The sequence below is a fragment of the Heterocephalus glaber genome, unplaced genomic scaffold (genome assembly GCF_053883595.1).
Source record: "Heterocephalus glaber isolate CG9 unplaced genomic scaffold, H.glaber_assembly_v1.0 deba00001610, whole genome shotgun sequence".
Classification (NCBI taxonomy): domain Eukaryota; kingdom Metazoa; phylum Chordata; class Mammalia; order Rodentia; family Bathyergidae; genus Heterocephalus; species Heterocephalus glaber.
Window position 1 is genome coordinate 2,075,545 of NW_028258381.1, and position 17,933 is coordinate 2,093,477.

The following is a 17,933-nucleotide window of genomic DNA, read 5'->3' on the forward strand; positions in this document are numbered from 1 at the left end:
TATCTACTATATGTAGAGACCATTGAGGGCACTTGGTCAGCTTCCACCTTGGTATCACCAGGTGTGTACAAATATACAAATATGAGCTCATGCTTTCAATTTTGGGGGAGTATATATGTAAAAGTAGAATTGTGGATCATGTGATTATTTTGTTGGCAATTTTTTGAGAAATTTCCATCCTGTTTTCTGTAGAGATTGTGCAGCCCCTCCAACAGTGTTTGGATTCCTTGCTATAGCACCTGGTTTTTGTTTTTTTCATAGCAACCATTCTAATGAACCGATACCTCACTATGATTTTGACTTGCATTTCTCAAATGATTAGTGATGTTGAATTTGTATATTTTCTCTGGAGAATTGTCTACTCAAGTCTTTGGCCCATTTTAATATTAGATGATTTTTGTTGTTGTTGTTCGGGTGTAGAAATTCCTTAAATATGCCACATATCAATCCCTTACCAAATGTGATTGTAAACACTTTCTCCTTTTTTTTAGCTTGCCTTTTTAATATATTGAGTGGTTTTTTTATGCAGAGAAGATTTTAGGTTTTGTGTATTTCTGTTTGTCTCTTTTGTCTTTTTGGTTATGCTTTTAATGTCAAGTCCACAATTATTGCCAAATCCAATGTTGTTTCCCCTTTTTGTTTGTTTTATAGGAATACTATAATTTTAGGACCCACATTTCTGTCTTGGATCCATTTTGAGTTGACTTTTGAATATTGTGTAAGGTAAGGATCCAACTTCATTATTTAGTGTGGATATCCAGTTTCCCTGAACCACTTGTAGAAAGGGTGGGCTTTTCCCTATTGAATGATCTTGTCGTCCTTGCCTGGTCACTTTTTTGGCTACATATGTAAGGGACTATTTCTAGGCAGTGGTTTCCTACATCTGTCTTTATTCTGGTTTGATTACTGCAGCTTTGTAGTAAGTTTTGAAATCAGGAAGTATGAAACCTCCAAATTGGTTCTTTTTAAAGATTATTTTGACCATTTTGGGGTCCTTTGAGATTCCATGAGAATTTAAAGATATGTTTTTCTATTCCTGCAATAAAAATGTCATTGGGATTTTGGTAAAGCATTAAATCAGTAGATCATTTTAGGTAGTACGGACATTTTAATATTAACTCTTCCACTCCATGAACATGGTGTGTCAGTCCAAGCTTTCCATTTTTTATGAATAGATTTTTTTGCCTTTGCTAGGCAGCCTCAATATTGTTAGTTTTCAATGTTTGTGAACTCTTTATAGATAGATATTAATTTTTGTTGTAATGTATGAAGTATTTTCCCCAGCTAGTTATGTATCTTTTCATTTTCTTGATGCTGTTTTGCTATAAGTTTTACATCAAGCTAAAATTTACAGTAATCTCTTGAATATCTTTCTTCATTTAGGATAAGTTTTTAATCCCTCACTGGACTAGAACAACAGCCAGGATTTGTAGTGCTTTCTGTTCTGTAGTCCTGTTTTAGGTGCTCAACACATACTGGTTCTTTTAGTCTCCCAAAAGTTCTATTACTGTAATTTCCATTTTATACATGAGGAAACTGAGGCATGAGAAATTTAGATAACTTACCCAGGGTCACACAGCTGAAGCCAAGCAGTCAGATGTCAGGAGACTTTTTTCCTGATCTCTTTGTTTAAGTGCCTCCTCACCTCATGTATGTCTTTTATTCCCCCCTTGTGACCAAGCTTCTTATAGGTTTATCATCAAAATTCAATGAGAAGCAGGGAATCCCTGCAAGCTCCAGGGAGAGCCTTTGCCAGCCAGGAAACACGGTATCATGCAGCAGTGAGACCTGGTCACTGCAGGCCCTGGGTCTAGATTAGGGAAGAAGAGTTGAGAGTGTGTCCCTAGAAGGATAGAACAGAGCCACTGTCTACAGCAAGGTTCTTTGGAGGCCCACTGACAGGGACAAACACACTGGAAAAAAATTAGGGAATTTATTTAAAACTTTATCCAGAGCAGTAACTGTCAGGCCAATGACTTCTTATAGTGAGTGCGTTCACTAAAACTACTTACTTATGAGTGATGTTGATAATACCAAACACTCACACTAACTTTGTCTTACTGGTGGCTTCCTTGAGCCAGAAAAGGAGATTTTTTGCTTTCGTTTTTAACGTTAGCAGTGTGCAAAACTTGTTCTTTCTCCATCCATCAAAGAGAATGCCCTGAGGCACCCCAGGCCAAACTCAGATATGCTTTGTTTGGGTCATACACTCAGAAAAGTTAAGATTTGAAAGCCATCACAATGCCATCAAAGCAAACTGAGATCCTTATCTTGTGTCTTGTTTATATTTCAGAAAGAGTCCTATTTAACCTATTCCTTCAATTTTGAAACATCACTCCTCTTTGTTCTTTGATTATGTAAGCAATGTTTTGCTAGCCTTTGCTTCATAGCTCAGCCCTGAAATGTTTGGGTATGTCCCCAGGGCTGTGTCACATACTCATGAGATGGTGCCTCCCAGACTTGTCCAATTTAGGCAGCCAGACTATGGGGGAGAAGGACTTATCTAGTGGGTGAGGGCAATGTCAGATGGCAAAGCGGGTCAGGACAGTTGGGTAATGGACTGGAACCTCCTTTGCCTTACATATTTCATCCTTAAAAAGAGGACTAGAGATACTAGTCTGCCAGTGTACTAAAGGGCTGTGAGGAAACAGCTCTTCTACATTCTCCACAGAACTTGGAGATGAATCCAAGGAAGGCTGGACAGTGAAAGAAAGCTGAATCCTAAGTTCTACATGACATTTAGTGGATACTCATGAAGCTGTAGGATTTGGCAGGGGTCAGTGCCTGACAATACAACCCATTCAATGGAAAACTTGGAAGACACTATTCCACTACACTAGAAGAGGGAATGGAGAAGACCAGACCTCCTACACCACTCACAGTCGTTTCAAGTATCTTCACAAGGCAGTTGGCAGAGAAAAATCCGAGGCCTTCTGCAAAAGCAATGCCCAGGGTGGCTACAGCCACCCCAGCACACTATTCCTCAGCCAGATCTTCTCCATGCAGCCCTGGTGTAGACTTGCATCACATAGAACTCAGCCAGGCACCTGGCTGTTGATCATGTTCAGGTGTTCTCCCACCCTGTATAGCTCACACTTCCACTGCAGTTAAACTCTTCCTCCATCCTGTCCCGGAGTGAGGCCATGCTTATCTGCCTTTGCTAGTTTTGCATCTGTGGCTGCAAGTCCTTATTAAACTCTGCTATCCCCTTCCTTACCTCTAAACATAGCCAGCAATGGTGGCGGCCACCTCTGCTCACAGGGTAAGGGATGGGAAGAAGGCAAATGTGATCACAAGACAGCAGCTCTTTCAGGGCCCACAAGGGCCACCAGGGAGAGGAAGACATGAACTGAAATGAAGATGAGAGGCAGCAGGGGGACAGGACAAGCCCCATGGGGCCTGGTGTGACTCAAGACAGTTGGGCTATACACACAGGGTTAATACCACTGGGTGGACACAGAAGGCCAGCAGAAGAGTACAGAGCAAGCACTTGACACACTCCATCCATTGCTCCTCCCACTGCCATAGATACTGTGCCTGGTATAGCGACAGGGCAGGGAGGGGGCCGGTGGTTAGAAAGGGCCAAGGCGGAGGCTCGGTTTCTGGGCTACTGGTCATCCCAGGCATAGGATTCTTAAGGGCAGAATCTGTTTTGGGCACCTGCAATGCTCAACCATCCTTGGCATTAAGTAGCCACTCAAGACAGGTTTGTCAGCCACCAGCTGCGACCTAACACAACATTGTCAAAGCTTTCTCAGCTCCAAGGCAGTGAGGACCTTTGTGACTTCCCAGCACCCCCAAGGCCTCTTGGGAGTCTTTACTCTAGGCCTAGCAGGCAATTTAATGCCGTGTCTAAGAGGAGCTGATTTAAGGACATTCCAAAACCTACCCTAAGCTAAAAGCTTTCCCTAATGGTGGCCCAAATTCCATGTATGAATCGAGGTTTTCCTTGTCTGTGTCCTCCCTGTCTTCTTGAGAAGGGGCACCCGCATGGGGCTCTTGTGCCTTCTGTGAGGAAGGGTCGATCAGATGGACATTCTCTCCACAAGAGAGATCTAACAGGACAGCAGTGGCCAGTAAGAAGATGAGACCTGCCCTGCACCACTGTTCCCGAGGAAGTGGGTCCCCCAGGCTTTTCTGCTGAGCCTCGTCCCCTGGGTTAGAATATGGTAGTCACAGCCTTTCTCTGCAGAAATGGGCTTCAGTCTTCCAGTCCTCAAGCCTGTTCCTAAGTGATCCACTCCTTTCCGCCACTCCATGGGCTCCAAACAGAGAGAATCTTTCCCTGGCTTCACACCCATTACTACCGTTTCTTTTGGTTTATAGGAATGATGCATTTTCTGTTTCAAAAAATTCCCACGATCTTTATGTGCCTGGCGATTGAGAGCAGCTGAAGGACATGCTTACAGTGCAGCAGAGGCTGCTGCTAATTGAGCATCTATCTGCCGTTCAGTGTACACAGCAGAGGGTACTTCCTCCTCAGAATGCCATCATTAGGCAGATGTTATCATCTCTATGTTTGCTAAAATCAAAGCTGAGATTCTGAGAGAAAAACAAGAATGTTGGTGGGGTCATCAAACTGGTTGAATCCAGAGACCCTGTTCTTTTCTACAGTAAGGAAGATTCCACAGGAGCAGGGAATGTGTCATAAATTCTTTATGCCTCCAACCAACTGTGCACAGAAGCCTGATGCCTTCCACAGGAAATGCACATCATACCACCCCACTTGAAATAAGCTTAAACAAAAATATAGGTTTGTTGGGAGGGATCTGGTGTACCCCGGCATGTGAAAAAAGGTGGACCCCACACAGCAGGAGTCCTTACGATTTCTCCCCAATGTTCACCTGGGACTGAACACAGTCCCAGAGGCCTGCACCTGAGCCTTTTATTTGAGTTCTCAAGGGAGAGGGCAACACTGGCTTCTGGCCAGCCAATGGATTGCCTCCTCTTGAGTCAAGTGTTCACCTCTAGTCTAATCAGCTATGACCAAGAGTCATGAAGTAAAAACAAGACCCCTTTGTGGCCAATTCTATGGGTGGATAGGACAGTTCTCTGAAAAAATCTATCTGGTCCTGGGTGCCTATTGCCCTTGGACATAACTCGATAAATGCTTACTTCTTGGTGTTTTTTCCTGTTATTAGTCTCCACCAAGCACTTTGACAATGTTGGCTGAATCACCCTTCTGGTTTTTGGGGTTTTTTTAACTTAATTCCTTGACAAAGGTTCATAAGGCCACATGTGTCAATAAAAATATGTGACATTTGTATATGCCAGTGGTCCCTTCATTTGGTTACTAGAGTAAATCAAGAAAGGAGTACTACTTATTCTCAAATGCTTGGTTTGAAGGGGACAGAGGAAATGGGGATAACATTTGTGGGCAGGGCTATTGTGCTTGATGCCGGATGACTTCCAAGGCCAGTTATTAAATGGATGGGCAGCAACAAGTAGGTGCTTTGTTTTCCCCATAGGAAGTAATTTTGTTTTACAAATGTGTTGAATTCCTTTTGTTCCTGAGCTCAACAACCTAGATACCTGAGACTTTTTCCCCCTTCGGAGTGCCCTAATTTTGCGTTTCACACAATTCCAGAACTGACCAAAAGCTGATTTCCTAAGTATGTTGTGCAGGGTGGCTCTTGGGTGCTGAAGGCTGCAGGCACATGGATCAGTCTTATACTGCCATCATGAGGGCGCTGCTGGAATTCCAAGGTGCTTTAGCTAAAATGGTTTGCTATTGAGTGCCAATTTTCAGAAAGAAAAGTAAGGAAGACTTGACTTCATCTATCACTGCTAGTGACTGTCCTTAGACCAAGGATTTAAGTCTTCTAAACTACAAGTGTAAAAAAGCTCTGAACCCATTTCTCATGGTTTTGTGTTGACTGACGGTTTGTGTTGATGATTAGCACTTGGTAAGCACTGGATAAATGACTGCTATTGTTAAGCACCTGAAATTAACCTTCCTTGAAAGCATTATGGAGGCTTCTGCAGAAGAGAGAGAAAAGGTGAGGGTAGAGGCCAGTAACCCAATGAGAACAAACATAGGCATATTATTGCATGGGATGCTTAATACAATGGACGGGTTCCAGGGAAAGGGAGTGAGGCCGCCAGAGAGCTCTAATTGCTAAAATGGGGATGGAGAATGGAGAACATTCTTGTTTAGTGATTGTTCTGAAGTCAGAGAGTTACAAAATATAGCACACCCATGGTAAGGATTCTAGCAACATACTTCATCCTCTTTTTGCAAGTGGAGATAAGTTGTTGAATTGCTTCTCAAATTAAAACATGAATCAGTAATATAGTGGGACTAGAACCCAAAACTTTGGAAAAATAACCCAGTGCTCTTTATATAGCACTGAAATATCATTCAAGATTGACCAAATCAAGATTGCTCTGGATTTTAAACAAATGATTTGGGCAAGTTACTTGACTATACTTTAGTGTCCTTACCGGCAAAATGGCAATAATCACATCATCCCGCAAATGCGATCTACATGTAAAGCACTTAGAATTGTGCCATACATGTTAACTGGTGTGATGACATAATAGACATCATCTGTCACAATTAAATTCTTTCCTGATGTGACCAATGGACCTTAGGCCTCTTTAAAACCCGATTTCCTGGGCCAGGGATTTAGCTCAGTGGTGGCACCACCTGCCTTCCAAGCACAAGGTCCTGAGTTTGATCCCTGGTACCAAAAAAAAAAAAAAAGAAAGAAAAGAAAATGAAGCTCTTTAATGGTGGGAACCTTTGTTACCTTTTTATAACTTCTGGCACCTGTAGGATTACCTTTTCCAAAAAATTAAACTTTATGTTCTTAGATAATTATAGCTTCACATAGTTAAAAGAAATAATAGAAAAATCCCATGTACACTTTACCTAATTTTCTCCAATGGAAACAGATGCAAGACTGTAATAATCGACATTGATGTAATCTACCAACCGTACTCAGATCTCCCTGGTTCAACCTGTACTCCTTTGTGTGCATGTCCTGGTCAATAAATCTGACCGCATTTGTATGTTCATATATCTACTGCCACAGTTCAGGCACCTTGGTTCCCTCATCCACAGGATCTCTTGAACTGACGGCCTTGGATACCACACTAACCTCTCCTGCACTCATCCCCAACCCCTACTCCAGTGACCTGATCAACAGGGGGCCTCTTCCCTTCAGCATAATTCACTGGATGTTCATCAGATTGTCACTTGTATCAATGGTCTGTTCCTTTTTTACTGCTGGGTGGTATTTGAGGATACAGATGTATGGTTAACCATCCACTGTTTGGTTAACCATCCACTCCTGGAAGGACATCTAGGTTGTTTCTTGTTTTTGGCCACTAGGAATAAAGCTGCTATGAACATTTATATACAGATTTTTTTATGAACATAAATATTATTCAGGTTGAATGGTAATTAGTTTTGTAAGAAATGGCCAAACTGCTCCTCTGAGACTGTTACCATTTTACACCCCACATACCATGTGTGAAGGACCTAGTTTCTCTGCATTCTTCCCAATGTCAGCTTTTCGAGTAGGTGAGTAGGAATATTCATTTTGCCACACACTCTTGCATTTCTCTAATGGCCAATGATATTGAACATCTTTTCATGTGCTTATCTGCCATCTGCCTCACCTCTTTGGTAAAATGTCTTAATATCTTTTGCCCATTTTATAATCAAATTGCTTGGCTTTCACTGTTGAGTTTCAATTGTTCTTTATGTATGTTAGATATAAAGGCTTGGGATACTTTCCTTTTAATGTAAAACATCGCCTTTGGATTATGAGCAACATAACGTGTGTAGCAGTAAAATATGTGACATAGAAGCACAAAGAATGGGAGGAGAGGTGAAGGCCCCTGCGGAGTAAAGGAGTCCAGGAATCATCCCCTCCCTGCCTCTAACAGTTCAGGGAGCCCAGCAGAAGTGTTTGTGTGGTTTTTTTTTTAAAGAATAAGTAAACCATTATAGATTGCCAATATGGGGTGGAGATCGTCATCATCCACCAAGAGTGGAAAATGTATGAACCCTATTGACCAAGCTCGAAAGGAAGCCTGGAAGAGAGAATTGAAGAACAAAAAACAGCGCATGATGGTTTGAGGTGCAGTTTTGAAGATAAAAGATCCCAGATTATCTGGGACATAGAGAAATTGGATGAAATGGAGTTTAACCCAGTGCAACAACCACAGTTGAATGAGAATGTGAAACTTTTGAATGTATCCTATGACTTTGTGAAAAAGAGAATCCAGATATTTACAAAGAAATGAGAAAGCTAGAAGTAGAATATGAACAGAAAAGGGCTCAACTTAGTCAATATTTTGATGCTGTCAAGAATGCTCAGCATGTGGAAGTAGAGAGTATTCCTTTGCCAGATATGCCGCGTGCTCCTTCCAACATCTTAATCCAGGACATACCACATCCTGGTGCCCAGCCACCTTCCATCCTTAAGAAAACCTCAGCCTATGGACCTGGATCCAACTCCAGCAGTTTCCATCCTTCCTCTTCTTGGGACATGGTGTTCCACGTTTACCCTCTGGCAGGAAACCTCCTGGTCCTCCCCCTGGCCCATCTCCTCCCCAAGTCTTGCAGATGTACGGCTGTAAAGTGGGCTTTGTCCTAGATCTTCCTCTTCGTAGGGGGGACGAGGACATGTTTTATAGTCCTGATCTTGCTCAGTGTGGTCATGATGATGACGTTTCCAGCACCAGTGAAGATGACGGCTACCCTGAGGACATGGATCAAGACAAGCATGATGACAGCTTTGATGACCGTGACACGGACAGGACAGAAGGAGAAAGTGAGGGGGATGAGTTTGTGCACCGCGATGACAACGAGGGAGACAACATTGAAGAGAAATCAGGTCTGAGTGTGCGGTTTGCAGATATGCCTGGAAAATCAAGAAAGGAAAAGAAGGACATGAAGGAGCTGACTCCTCTTCAAGCCATGATGCTTCGAATGGCTGGTCAGGAGATCCCTGAGGAGGGACGGGAAGTAGAGGAATTTTCAGAAGACGATGATGATGATGATGATTCTGAAGCAGAGAAGCAATCACAGAAACAGCATAAAGAGAATTTTCATTCTGCTGATGGCACGGTTACTGCTTCTTCCCAGCAACAGGTGCCCCCACAGTCTGTCCGCCTTCTAAGATTCAAGCGCCGTCGACGCCAGGCCCGCCTCCTCTGGGACCACCCCCTGCTCCACCTTTGCGGCCTACTGGACCACCTCCAGGGGCTCCTCCATTCCTGAGACTCCGAGCGCCACCACCGGGCCGACCCCCTGGCTCTCCCCCTGGTCCTCCTCCAGCGCTGCTCCCTGGCCCTCCTCCCCACCACGGCTGCATTCGGCTGCATTTCCCTGCACTACCAGGTATCCCTCCGCCCTGTCCTGGTGATGCGCCCAACTTTGGTGACTCCACTCGTACCTGCCCCACCTGGGCTCTTCCCCCCCAGCTCCCTTGCCGAACCCAGGCGTGTTGAGTGCCTGCCCCGGCCAACTTGATTCAGCGACCCGAGGCGGATGACAGGAGTGCAGCCACCATTGAGAAGAAAGCCACAGAGCGCTAAGCCACAGATCATTAACCCCAAGGCAGAGATTACTCGAGTCGTGCCCACTGCACTGAGGGTACGTCGAGAATAAAGGGGCCACTGCTGCCCCCCAAAGAAAGTCAGAGGTGATTCCGCTGTGCCTCTTGCCAAAGCAGCCCCCAAATCTGGTCCTTCTGTTCCTGTCTCAGTACAAACTAAGGATGACGTTTATGAAGCTTTCATGAAAGAGATGGAAGGGCTGCTGGGACAGCTTCCGATGCCGAAACAGGCTTCTGTTCACAGCAGCGGTTCACGGAGCAGGACACTCACACTACAGCTTACGTGAAAGAGCGGCTTCACTGTCGGGTTATTTTCTAATTTCAGCTCAAGGAATACCCTAGAGTCCAGCCTTGTTCGGAATGTCCTGCACATGAGAGGGTATTTCATCCAGAAGACTGGTTACCGAAGCCGTGCTGCTAATATCCATTCTCTCCACACTGTCATTTGTATCCCCTTTCTTCCCCTCCTGCAATTTTTTGGAAATTTGTGACCAGGCACGTCTTTTACTTGTTTTGACTCTCTTGTGTGCCGTGGGGCCTGGAATAGAGATTTCTCAAAAAAAAAAACAAAAAAAACAAAAAACAAAAAAAACAACAAAAACCCAGTTTATTTCATTTTAGTTTTTATGTTTGAGTTTTAAAAAATATTCTCATGTAAACATTTTGTAGTATTTTACTTGTAGTGAAATGGGTTGCAAAGTCATTTCCTAATTCAAAGTAGGATATGTGGGGAGAAAATACACAATTCTTTGATTAAAATTATTTCCCCCTGACCTAAACTTTGTTTCATGGAAAAAATAAATAAATGTTCTACACCAAGAAAAAAAAAAAAAAGAACCACAAAGTATGGGAAGTGGCAATGAGTATACTGTTGTATGGGCCTTAAATTACATGAATGAATACAGTATAAATCCATGCTTAACTGTGATAGGTAGAGGTGATCTTCTGGGAAATACACGGAAGAATCATTTAAAGAGATATAACTACGTTGAGGATATAAAACAATACCGAAAAATGGAAAGAAAAGTAGATTAAAGAACAGCAGCAACACAGGAACAAAAGGTACCAAAAAAAAAAAAAAGGTAGACTTACTCAGCCATATCAACTATTACTATAAATGTCAGTGAACTAAGTACTTCAAGGTTTAAAAATAAGGTTTAAAAATAAGAAGTAACTATGAGCTGTTTGAAGGGATATCCTCTAAGTACAAAAGCATGGACAAACTGCAAATAAAAGAATGGAAAATAATTTATTATAGAAGTACTAATTGTAAGAACTGGTATGGCTATACTAATATCAATTAAAGTTCAAAGCAGAAGTACTACCAGCGGTAAAAAATGATACTTTATTACAACAGTATCATTTATCAAGATGACATATCAATCCTAAAGGTGAAGGAAACTACTCACAGTTCTTCAAAGTATAGACAGCAAAGGCTGACAAAACTAAATGGAGAAAGAGACTCACAATTACATTTTTAGATTTAAAGCTCTACTTTTGGTAATTGAAAGAAAAGCAGACAGGCTGCAGAAGATACAAACATTATAAAAAATTCACCTTAGTAAGGAAAAATACTCATTAAAGATGCTAAGTGCACATTATTTTGAAGTGTACATGGAAAATTCATCCAGAAAGGCCAAACACTGGGCTACTAAAAACTTAAAAGCATTGAAGTCATACAGAATATTGTATGGCCACAATGACATTATGGTAATAAAAAGTCATGGAGCATGGAGCAGAGACAAAGACAAAGTGCCTGAGAACGGGCTGTGTACTCTGCTTTGATAGGCAGCACCTCACTCCCGCCCCATCCCAACTCAGCAAGGTCTTCCTACATCTGTTTTACAGATGAGACAGACAAAACAGTGTCACTTGCCTGAAGCCATCCAGTATGTGAAAATATTAGGATTTGAATTCAAATCTACTCTTCTGCTTTTATGCTAGAAATACTTGGATTCTGTCTGAATTCCATTTTGATAAACTTCCTAGGTACTTCAGAATACACTTGATTTTTAAAACTTTTATATTGATATGCTGGTGATATATTAATTCCATTCATCTTGGGGAACTGGTACATATATACATTGCATCCAATCATATTTACTTCCCCTTCCGTTTCCAGTCTACCTCTGTCCCCTACTATGTTTCTTTTTGGTACTGGGCATCAAACTCGGGTCCTTGCGCTTGTGCAGCAGGCGGTGAACCACTGAGCTAAATCCCTGGCCCTGACTCCTACTTTTGATGGACATGTTAGCTCATAAACTGCTCCCACTGAGATGCCATGCTGAACAAATAACGTATCCAAAGGAGCAAAAAGTTATTCAATACATAACACTGTCACTAGAGTTTTTGCTTAGCGAATTTTTTTCTCCTTTCTGAATAGCTTTTATTCAGAAGGTATAACAAAATGTGTAAAGTGCCTGCATCTTATGTGTACAGCTCAGTGATGTTTAAATACACCATGACTCATCACCCAGATTAAGATATAAAACATACCTACTCAGAAGTTTGTCTATGCAGCTGGTACACATTTACTCCTGTCCAGACGTAACCACTAGAACGACTTCGATGACACTTTTAGGTTTATCTGTTCTTGAACTTACACATGGAAACAGCATTCTTTCATTATCTGGCTTTCGCATGACATCTGTGCGATTCATCCATGTATGTAGCAGTTCTTGCTTCTGTATCATTCTTGTATAGTTCATTGCTCTTTTTCAATTCCTCTCCTATACTTAGCTTTGTAAGGTTTCATTTTCATAGACACTAATAGAATAGGCTCTGGGGAATGTGCAGCCTGTTTCAGCCTCTGCTGACCAAGAAAACCCAACTGTTGAGTCTGAACCTTTCACAGCCAAGGTCTCTAGTCCACACCAATTACCTTCTGTTATGCACTCAATGCATCACCTTATTCCAAATAAGATGTCCTCTGGAGGTGGAGCCTTTGGGAAATCAGTTAAGTCATGAGGGTAAAGGATGAGACAAGTGTCCTTACTGGAGACTTTTAGGGCACAGAAGGTAACATTCAAGATCTTGAAGAGCCCTCACAGGAAAAAATCACCCAGCACCTTGATCCTGGACTTCTAGCCTTCAAATCTTTGAGAAATGTCTGCTAAGTCACTTGTCAATGGTATTGTAGCAGCACTGACATGCCATTTTACACTTTTAAAAATAACATTCAGCATGTTATTTCCAAAAATGTTTATAGGGAAAGTTAAATATTTACACAAAAGCATATGGAGGGAAGAGCAGACAGAACTGATGGCTTATCTGTAGGAAGTATGGGGCCTTCAGCTCCACGGGAAGCTCATTAGCAGGGCCCCTCACCTAGCCAAGCTTCGTAGGGCTTGGTATGACAAGCCCACTTCCTTAGGTCTTCTTGTCTCATCACTACTACAAGAGGCTTGAAGGTTGTTTCCACATTTTGTCTTCACAAGGATCCAGTGCCCCAAGAAACCTCCCTTCCAGCTCTGCAGAGGCACAGCCTACCCAACACCACATCCTGGGTCTCGCCACCAAGAGGTCCTTCAGAAGCCCACAAAAGCTCCCTGTTTCTCATGAAGGGTTCACAAGTGGCCTCAGAGATGAGCTGGGGTCAGAAAGCTCTTCTCCGTACAGCAGAAGTGACCAACAGGAAAGCAGGACCCGGGTTAGAAGGTGTGTGTGCCAGTGTGTGCTAAGTGGCCACAGTATTTCTACCAGAAGAGAGCATCTCCTGTTTATTTCAGGGTTTATAGTTCTGTCCACTAACCCTGCACTCTCAGCTGCATTCAGATAGTAACATTCATCAAAGTTGTATGAGGCTTACTTTGTTTTTGGGGAAGAGCACCATTACCTGTGTGAGAAAATGTGAACACATCTCATCAGAATTAAAGGCAACTGTTAAATTTGAGACTTTAAATGGACTTGCTACAATATAACTTAGGTTACTCTGTTACCTGCAGAGCAGCAGCTGCCAGTTACAAATGCAACCTCAGCCCCACCCCAGACTCACTGCACCAGCAAAGAGCCCAGCTGACAGGCAAGCTGGGCAGACACAAAAGTGAGAGCTCTGAGAAAGCCTGTATGCCTGGGGGAAGCGAAGCATGCAAATGTGCTGGGAATGTGGATGCTATCCAGAGATGGGGTTACAATCAACCATTTAGGAACCCGATTCACAAAACTCAGTGCATTTCATGATTTATGAGTTTTATAGAGAAGGTAGGGCAGTATGTAAAATATTCCCCAAGTAAAATCTGGAGTGAACTGCTTTTAGAAACTACAAAATGAGTAACAAACAAAACTACAGAAACTGCATTTGATTTGAAAATTTAATACACAGTAGCAACCAGAATAACAGGCCAAGCAGAAGAGCTGATGCTGTTTTGACAGTACTCTTGGCATGTATAGGGAGGAGCAAGAGGAAGAGAGGAAGGAAGAAGACAGGGATCTTTACACATGACCTCTGGGCAAGTCTCCTTTCCTCCTATAGAGTTGTCTTTAAATTTAACTGAATCAGCAAATTTAAACAAAGAAAGAAGGAAAGTTCCTTTTCTAATAGCCATCAGAGCCCGATGAGTTTTATTTAATACTGAAAGCTTGGGGCAAGGTGACCAAACAGCCAGCTACTCTAATTGCTGAAGAAACATCATAGATAAGGTGCCAGGAATCCAAGATTACTCTTGAAGAGTTGCAATGGACTCCAGTGGTTTAATGTATACAATAAAGACGCAAAAAAGTTATCAAGAAAAATTTTTTTAAAGTGATAAATTCCAGTGAATCAGGTCCCAGGTAGTCTTTAAAGGAACAAACATTTACAGTAAACATTTTAAACTCTGGAATGCAGGTATTGTACAATTAATTACCAGTTCATTTACAAAACTGCTTAGACAGTAGTTGCTCCAGAGTAAGAATTAAAAAATGTACAAGCCAGTTCACAATGACTTTACATATATTAAAATACATTGTCAATCATAAAAATACTTTACTATGTACATGTACATGTACACTGTATAAACTCTAAGTCACCTACTGAAGGAAGCCTGTAACTCACTTTCTAGCCCTTTGGCCTGGGCAACACCACAGGGCTAGTGTTTGGTCTCCACACCTTCCACACGGGCTGGTCAGTCCTGCAGATGCTCTTCAATGTCGGTACATGCATCTTTTTGCAGAATCTCTCTGCGGCAAGTCTAGCTGGAAGAGTCAGTTTTACTTCCACTGTACCTTACTTTCCTAAATGCTGATCCTGATCCTAGTAACTCTGGGCATTCACATAATTCATTTGCAATTTGGTTACACTTCAAAATAAGGTTATAGTTCATTTCATCAGTTATTACACTGTCTTGCTTGTAGTCAGGATGGTTTGCAATGAATTCTCTCATCCACCTGGCAACTGTCATTAGTTCTCCTGAAACAAACATTTTTAAGACAATATAAGACATGTTTTTAAAAACTGAATTGGTACTTAGTGGCCAACCTAAGCATCAGTCTATAAAGAAAGCAATCTGACCTGTCAGTGTAGCCACATGGCAGGGAACTGGGAACAATATGCTTCTCACGGTATGTGAAGAATTCCCCCTGTGGGAGGGCAAGGCCGCAACACGTCCACTCCTATGGTTACTTGTTAAGTGTTACCCCGTACAGTTATACTGCCACCTCGTAAGGGACAGGAACCAGTGGCTGTACACAAGCACACATATCCTCCCTTGTGGTCATGAGGCTGCCTCCGAGGACCACAAGATACTCCAGGACAATCGTTCACTGCTCAAAGCAGTGGAGAAAACAAAGACTAGGAAGCAGTGAGCACAGTGAATCAAGAGGGAAATTGGCAGATGAACCATTTGAGGGGTGCTGTGGGGTTCTACAGTGGACCCTTTATGACTGTGGAAGTGAAATGCAAACATCATTACTGTTATGACTCCTTCTGTCATTAGCAGCTGGTATCCCTGGTGCCAGGCACTGTAAACATGACCTCCTCAAAGCCAGCAAGCAAAGGCACCCACAGGTCACCCACCATGCTGACTGGCCATGCTGAAGGGCTGGCCACATGAGCTGCAAACTGAATCTGCTTTCAGAGGCACTGCCCTGCAGGATGTGCAAAGAGCACAGAGCAGGTCGCAAATGACAGGCAGGCCACTGGCTGCACTGCACTGCACCACCTCAGACGCCACGGACTTGAAGATGTGTCACTTTTCCGTAAGTCAGTAAGAAGGAAACATTCTGCTAATTCAAACTGTGACCATCAAAAACTATAAGGCCTATCCAAATTGCAAAGTTGTTAAAATGTGGAAAATGTGCAGGGACAAATTTGGTGTATTTTAAAGGGTCCTTGAAGAACTATTTTAAGAGTCTGTGCTTCTGTGTACTGTAGAAGATGAAGAAAAAGGAAAAAAGGCCACTATACCAGATGCTCTCTTCTTAATTAGCTTCAGGTAGTTCATAATACTGCATCTGGTATCCACATCCACCTCCATATTTTCCAGGTAAGAATTCAGGATTGGGATGAGTCCAGGAAAAACACCTTCCTGCAAGAAGCAAGTGGACAGATCATGAGGCCCTGGAGCTGGTGCGCAGAGCGAGGGTCGGGCAAGCCTACCTTCCCGTTGATGATGGTGTCTATGCTCATGAGCGCATACTCCTCTGAGGACAGGTCTGCGCCGCCAGCAGGGGCCTTACCACACCCGTCCACCACAGTGTTGCCACCTGTAGAAGGGCAGATGAGCTGCAGCAGCTGGTGGCAGCAAAGACTGACTGTCGAAACATAAGAAAATGTAATACCTTTGCAAATATCTTTCCTGAAATAAAACATTCCCTGCAAGACAGCATCTCGTTTCTGTGCTACTTTCATGTTTTCATCAACCTGAGGGAGAGAAAGAATCACAACTAAGTCAAGACATTCCTCATTACAAGCTGAGGTGGTGGTGCCTTCCTCACGCACGCTGTACATATTCTACTTCTCCTCCAGTCCTTCCGGCTGGACATTTGTACTACATGGGGCTGCAACCCTTGGCATGGGTTGAACTGTGCATGTGAGAAACAATGGGAGATACAGAGAAGCATACCTTAGAGAGTATTTGGGTGGGAGGTCTCATTTCACAGGACCTCTGCACTAATCCCTGTGTGTGTCTGTGGTGCTAAAAGGGCAGGTGAGTGGCTCCATATACCCTTCAGAGGTGCCAGGGAGACAGGGGCAGGGCAGGAGCCCACTTCTCCGGACCGCAGGTCAGTGCCTGTCCCTCCTGCCAGGGTCTCTGACAATTTCACTTGGGAGAGACAGGACTGGGGGCTTGCAGACCAGAGTCCCCAGGGTTTTTTGACTTCCTGGTTGCTTTGGCCATGTCGACTCTCATGAGCCTAAAAATCTCCCTTTTATTTGTGAATTCTCCACTTCGCCAATGACTTCTTAAGACCCTTGAAGCAGATCCTTTAAAGTGTTTAGTAGTTTGTGGTGCCTCAACATGAGACACAGGCAAAGGGCCAGGTGAAAGAGAATGAGTGTACAAGCCCCGCCACACTCATTATGGGGGAGTCCTTTGTGACCACTTTGTTCCCTTACATGCTGGACCTGCAGAATAATCTTGACACGTCTAACAATATATTCCAATAATAGTCTAAAAGTCTACCATGGCTGTGGATATCTCTAATCTTTCAATGAAAATTTTTTCTTAGTCTTGACAAAAGTTCACAGAGACTTAATTTCTGCTTTCACAAAATCTTTTAAAAGCATATTTTAGCTGGGCATGGTGGTACACATCTGTAACCCCAGCACTCAGGGGGCTGAGGGAAGCAGATTGCAGTTTTGAGGCTAGCCTCGGACTATAAATGAGACCCTGCCTCAAAACACCAACCAACAAACCAAACCAAACCAAACCGAACCAAACCAAAAGGTGTGTTTTGCAACTGCTCTTCAAATTCTTAACTGCTAAGGTTTATTTTCATTCTTTTTCTTAAAACTAAAAGCCAAGGTATTTTTCTTAAAGATACTAGCTCTGTCAGTGTCTCACTGTCATTCACTTTTTCCTACATAATCTGCCATTCTAGTTTTGACTCAATTTAAAATATATTAGGAAAAGTATTTTAAATTTGCAATGATTAAGTTTCTCTTGAATATCATTCTGCTGAATTTTGGTGGGAATGCATCCCACACAACATCTACTTCAAATGTGCTCTGGGAAGGGTAGTGCTCGAAGATGCACCATCCTCTCACCCTGGGGCTGTCGGTCACCAGGTCACAGTGAGGTGAGGTGCTCTGCTGAGGGCTTTCTCTCCCCACAAGATAAGCTCTCTGCAGCCTACAGACCCCTCTCCATATGGAAAATGAGGCACTGAGGGCAGAAGTAACCTCCTTAGGTTAAAAAGCATGTAAGCCGAACAACTGACTGA

At 42.9% G+C, this 17,933-nt stretch overlaps 1 protein-coding gene and 1 pseudogene across 5 annotated transcripts in view; one reads left to right on the forward strand and one right to left on the reverse strand.

Annotated features, from left to right (window-relative positions):
* The first annotated feature begins 7,834 nt into the window (after window positions 1-7,834).
* Window positions 7,835-9,982, forward strand: LOC101703726 (WW domain-binding protein 11 pseudogene; annotated as a pseudogene).
* Window positions 9,983-13,868: 3,886 nt separating this feature from the next.
* Window positions 13,869-17,933, reverse strand: part of Gclc (glutamate-cysteine ligase catalytic subunit) — a 44,895-nt gene continuing 40,830 nt past the window's right edge. For all 5 annotated transcript variants that reach the window (XM_013067083.3, XM_087195737.1, XM_087195736.1 and 2 more), the window contains 4 exons: window positions 16,329-16,410; window positions 16,147-16,253; window positions 15,955-16,075; window positions 13,869-14,958 (listed from right to left, as the gene is read on the reverse strand). In XM_013067083.3, the coding sequence (XP_012922537.1) occupies window positions 14,741-14,958; window positions 15,955-16,075; window positions 16,147-16,253; window positions 16,329-16,410 (528 nt within the window). In that variant the 3' untranslated portion in view covers window positions 13,869-14,740. The remainder of the gene's footprint in view (window positions 14,959-15,954; window positions 16,076-16,146; window positions 16,254-16,328; window positions 16,411-17,933) is intronic.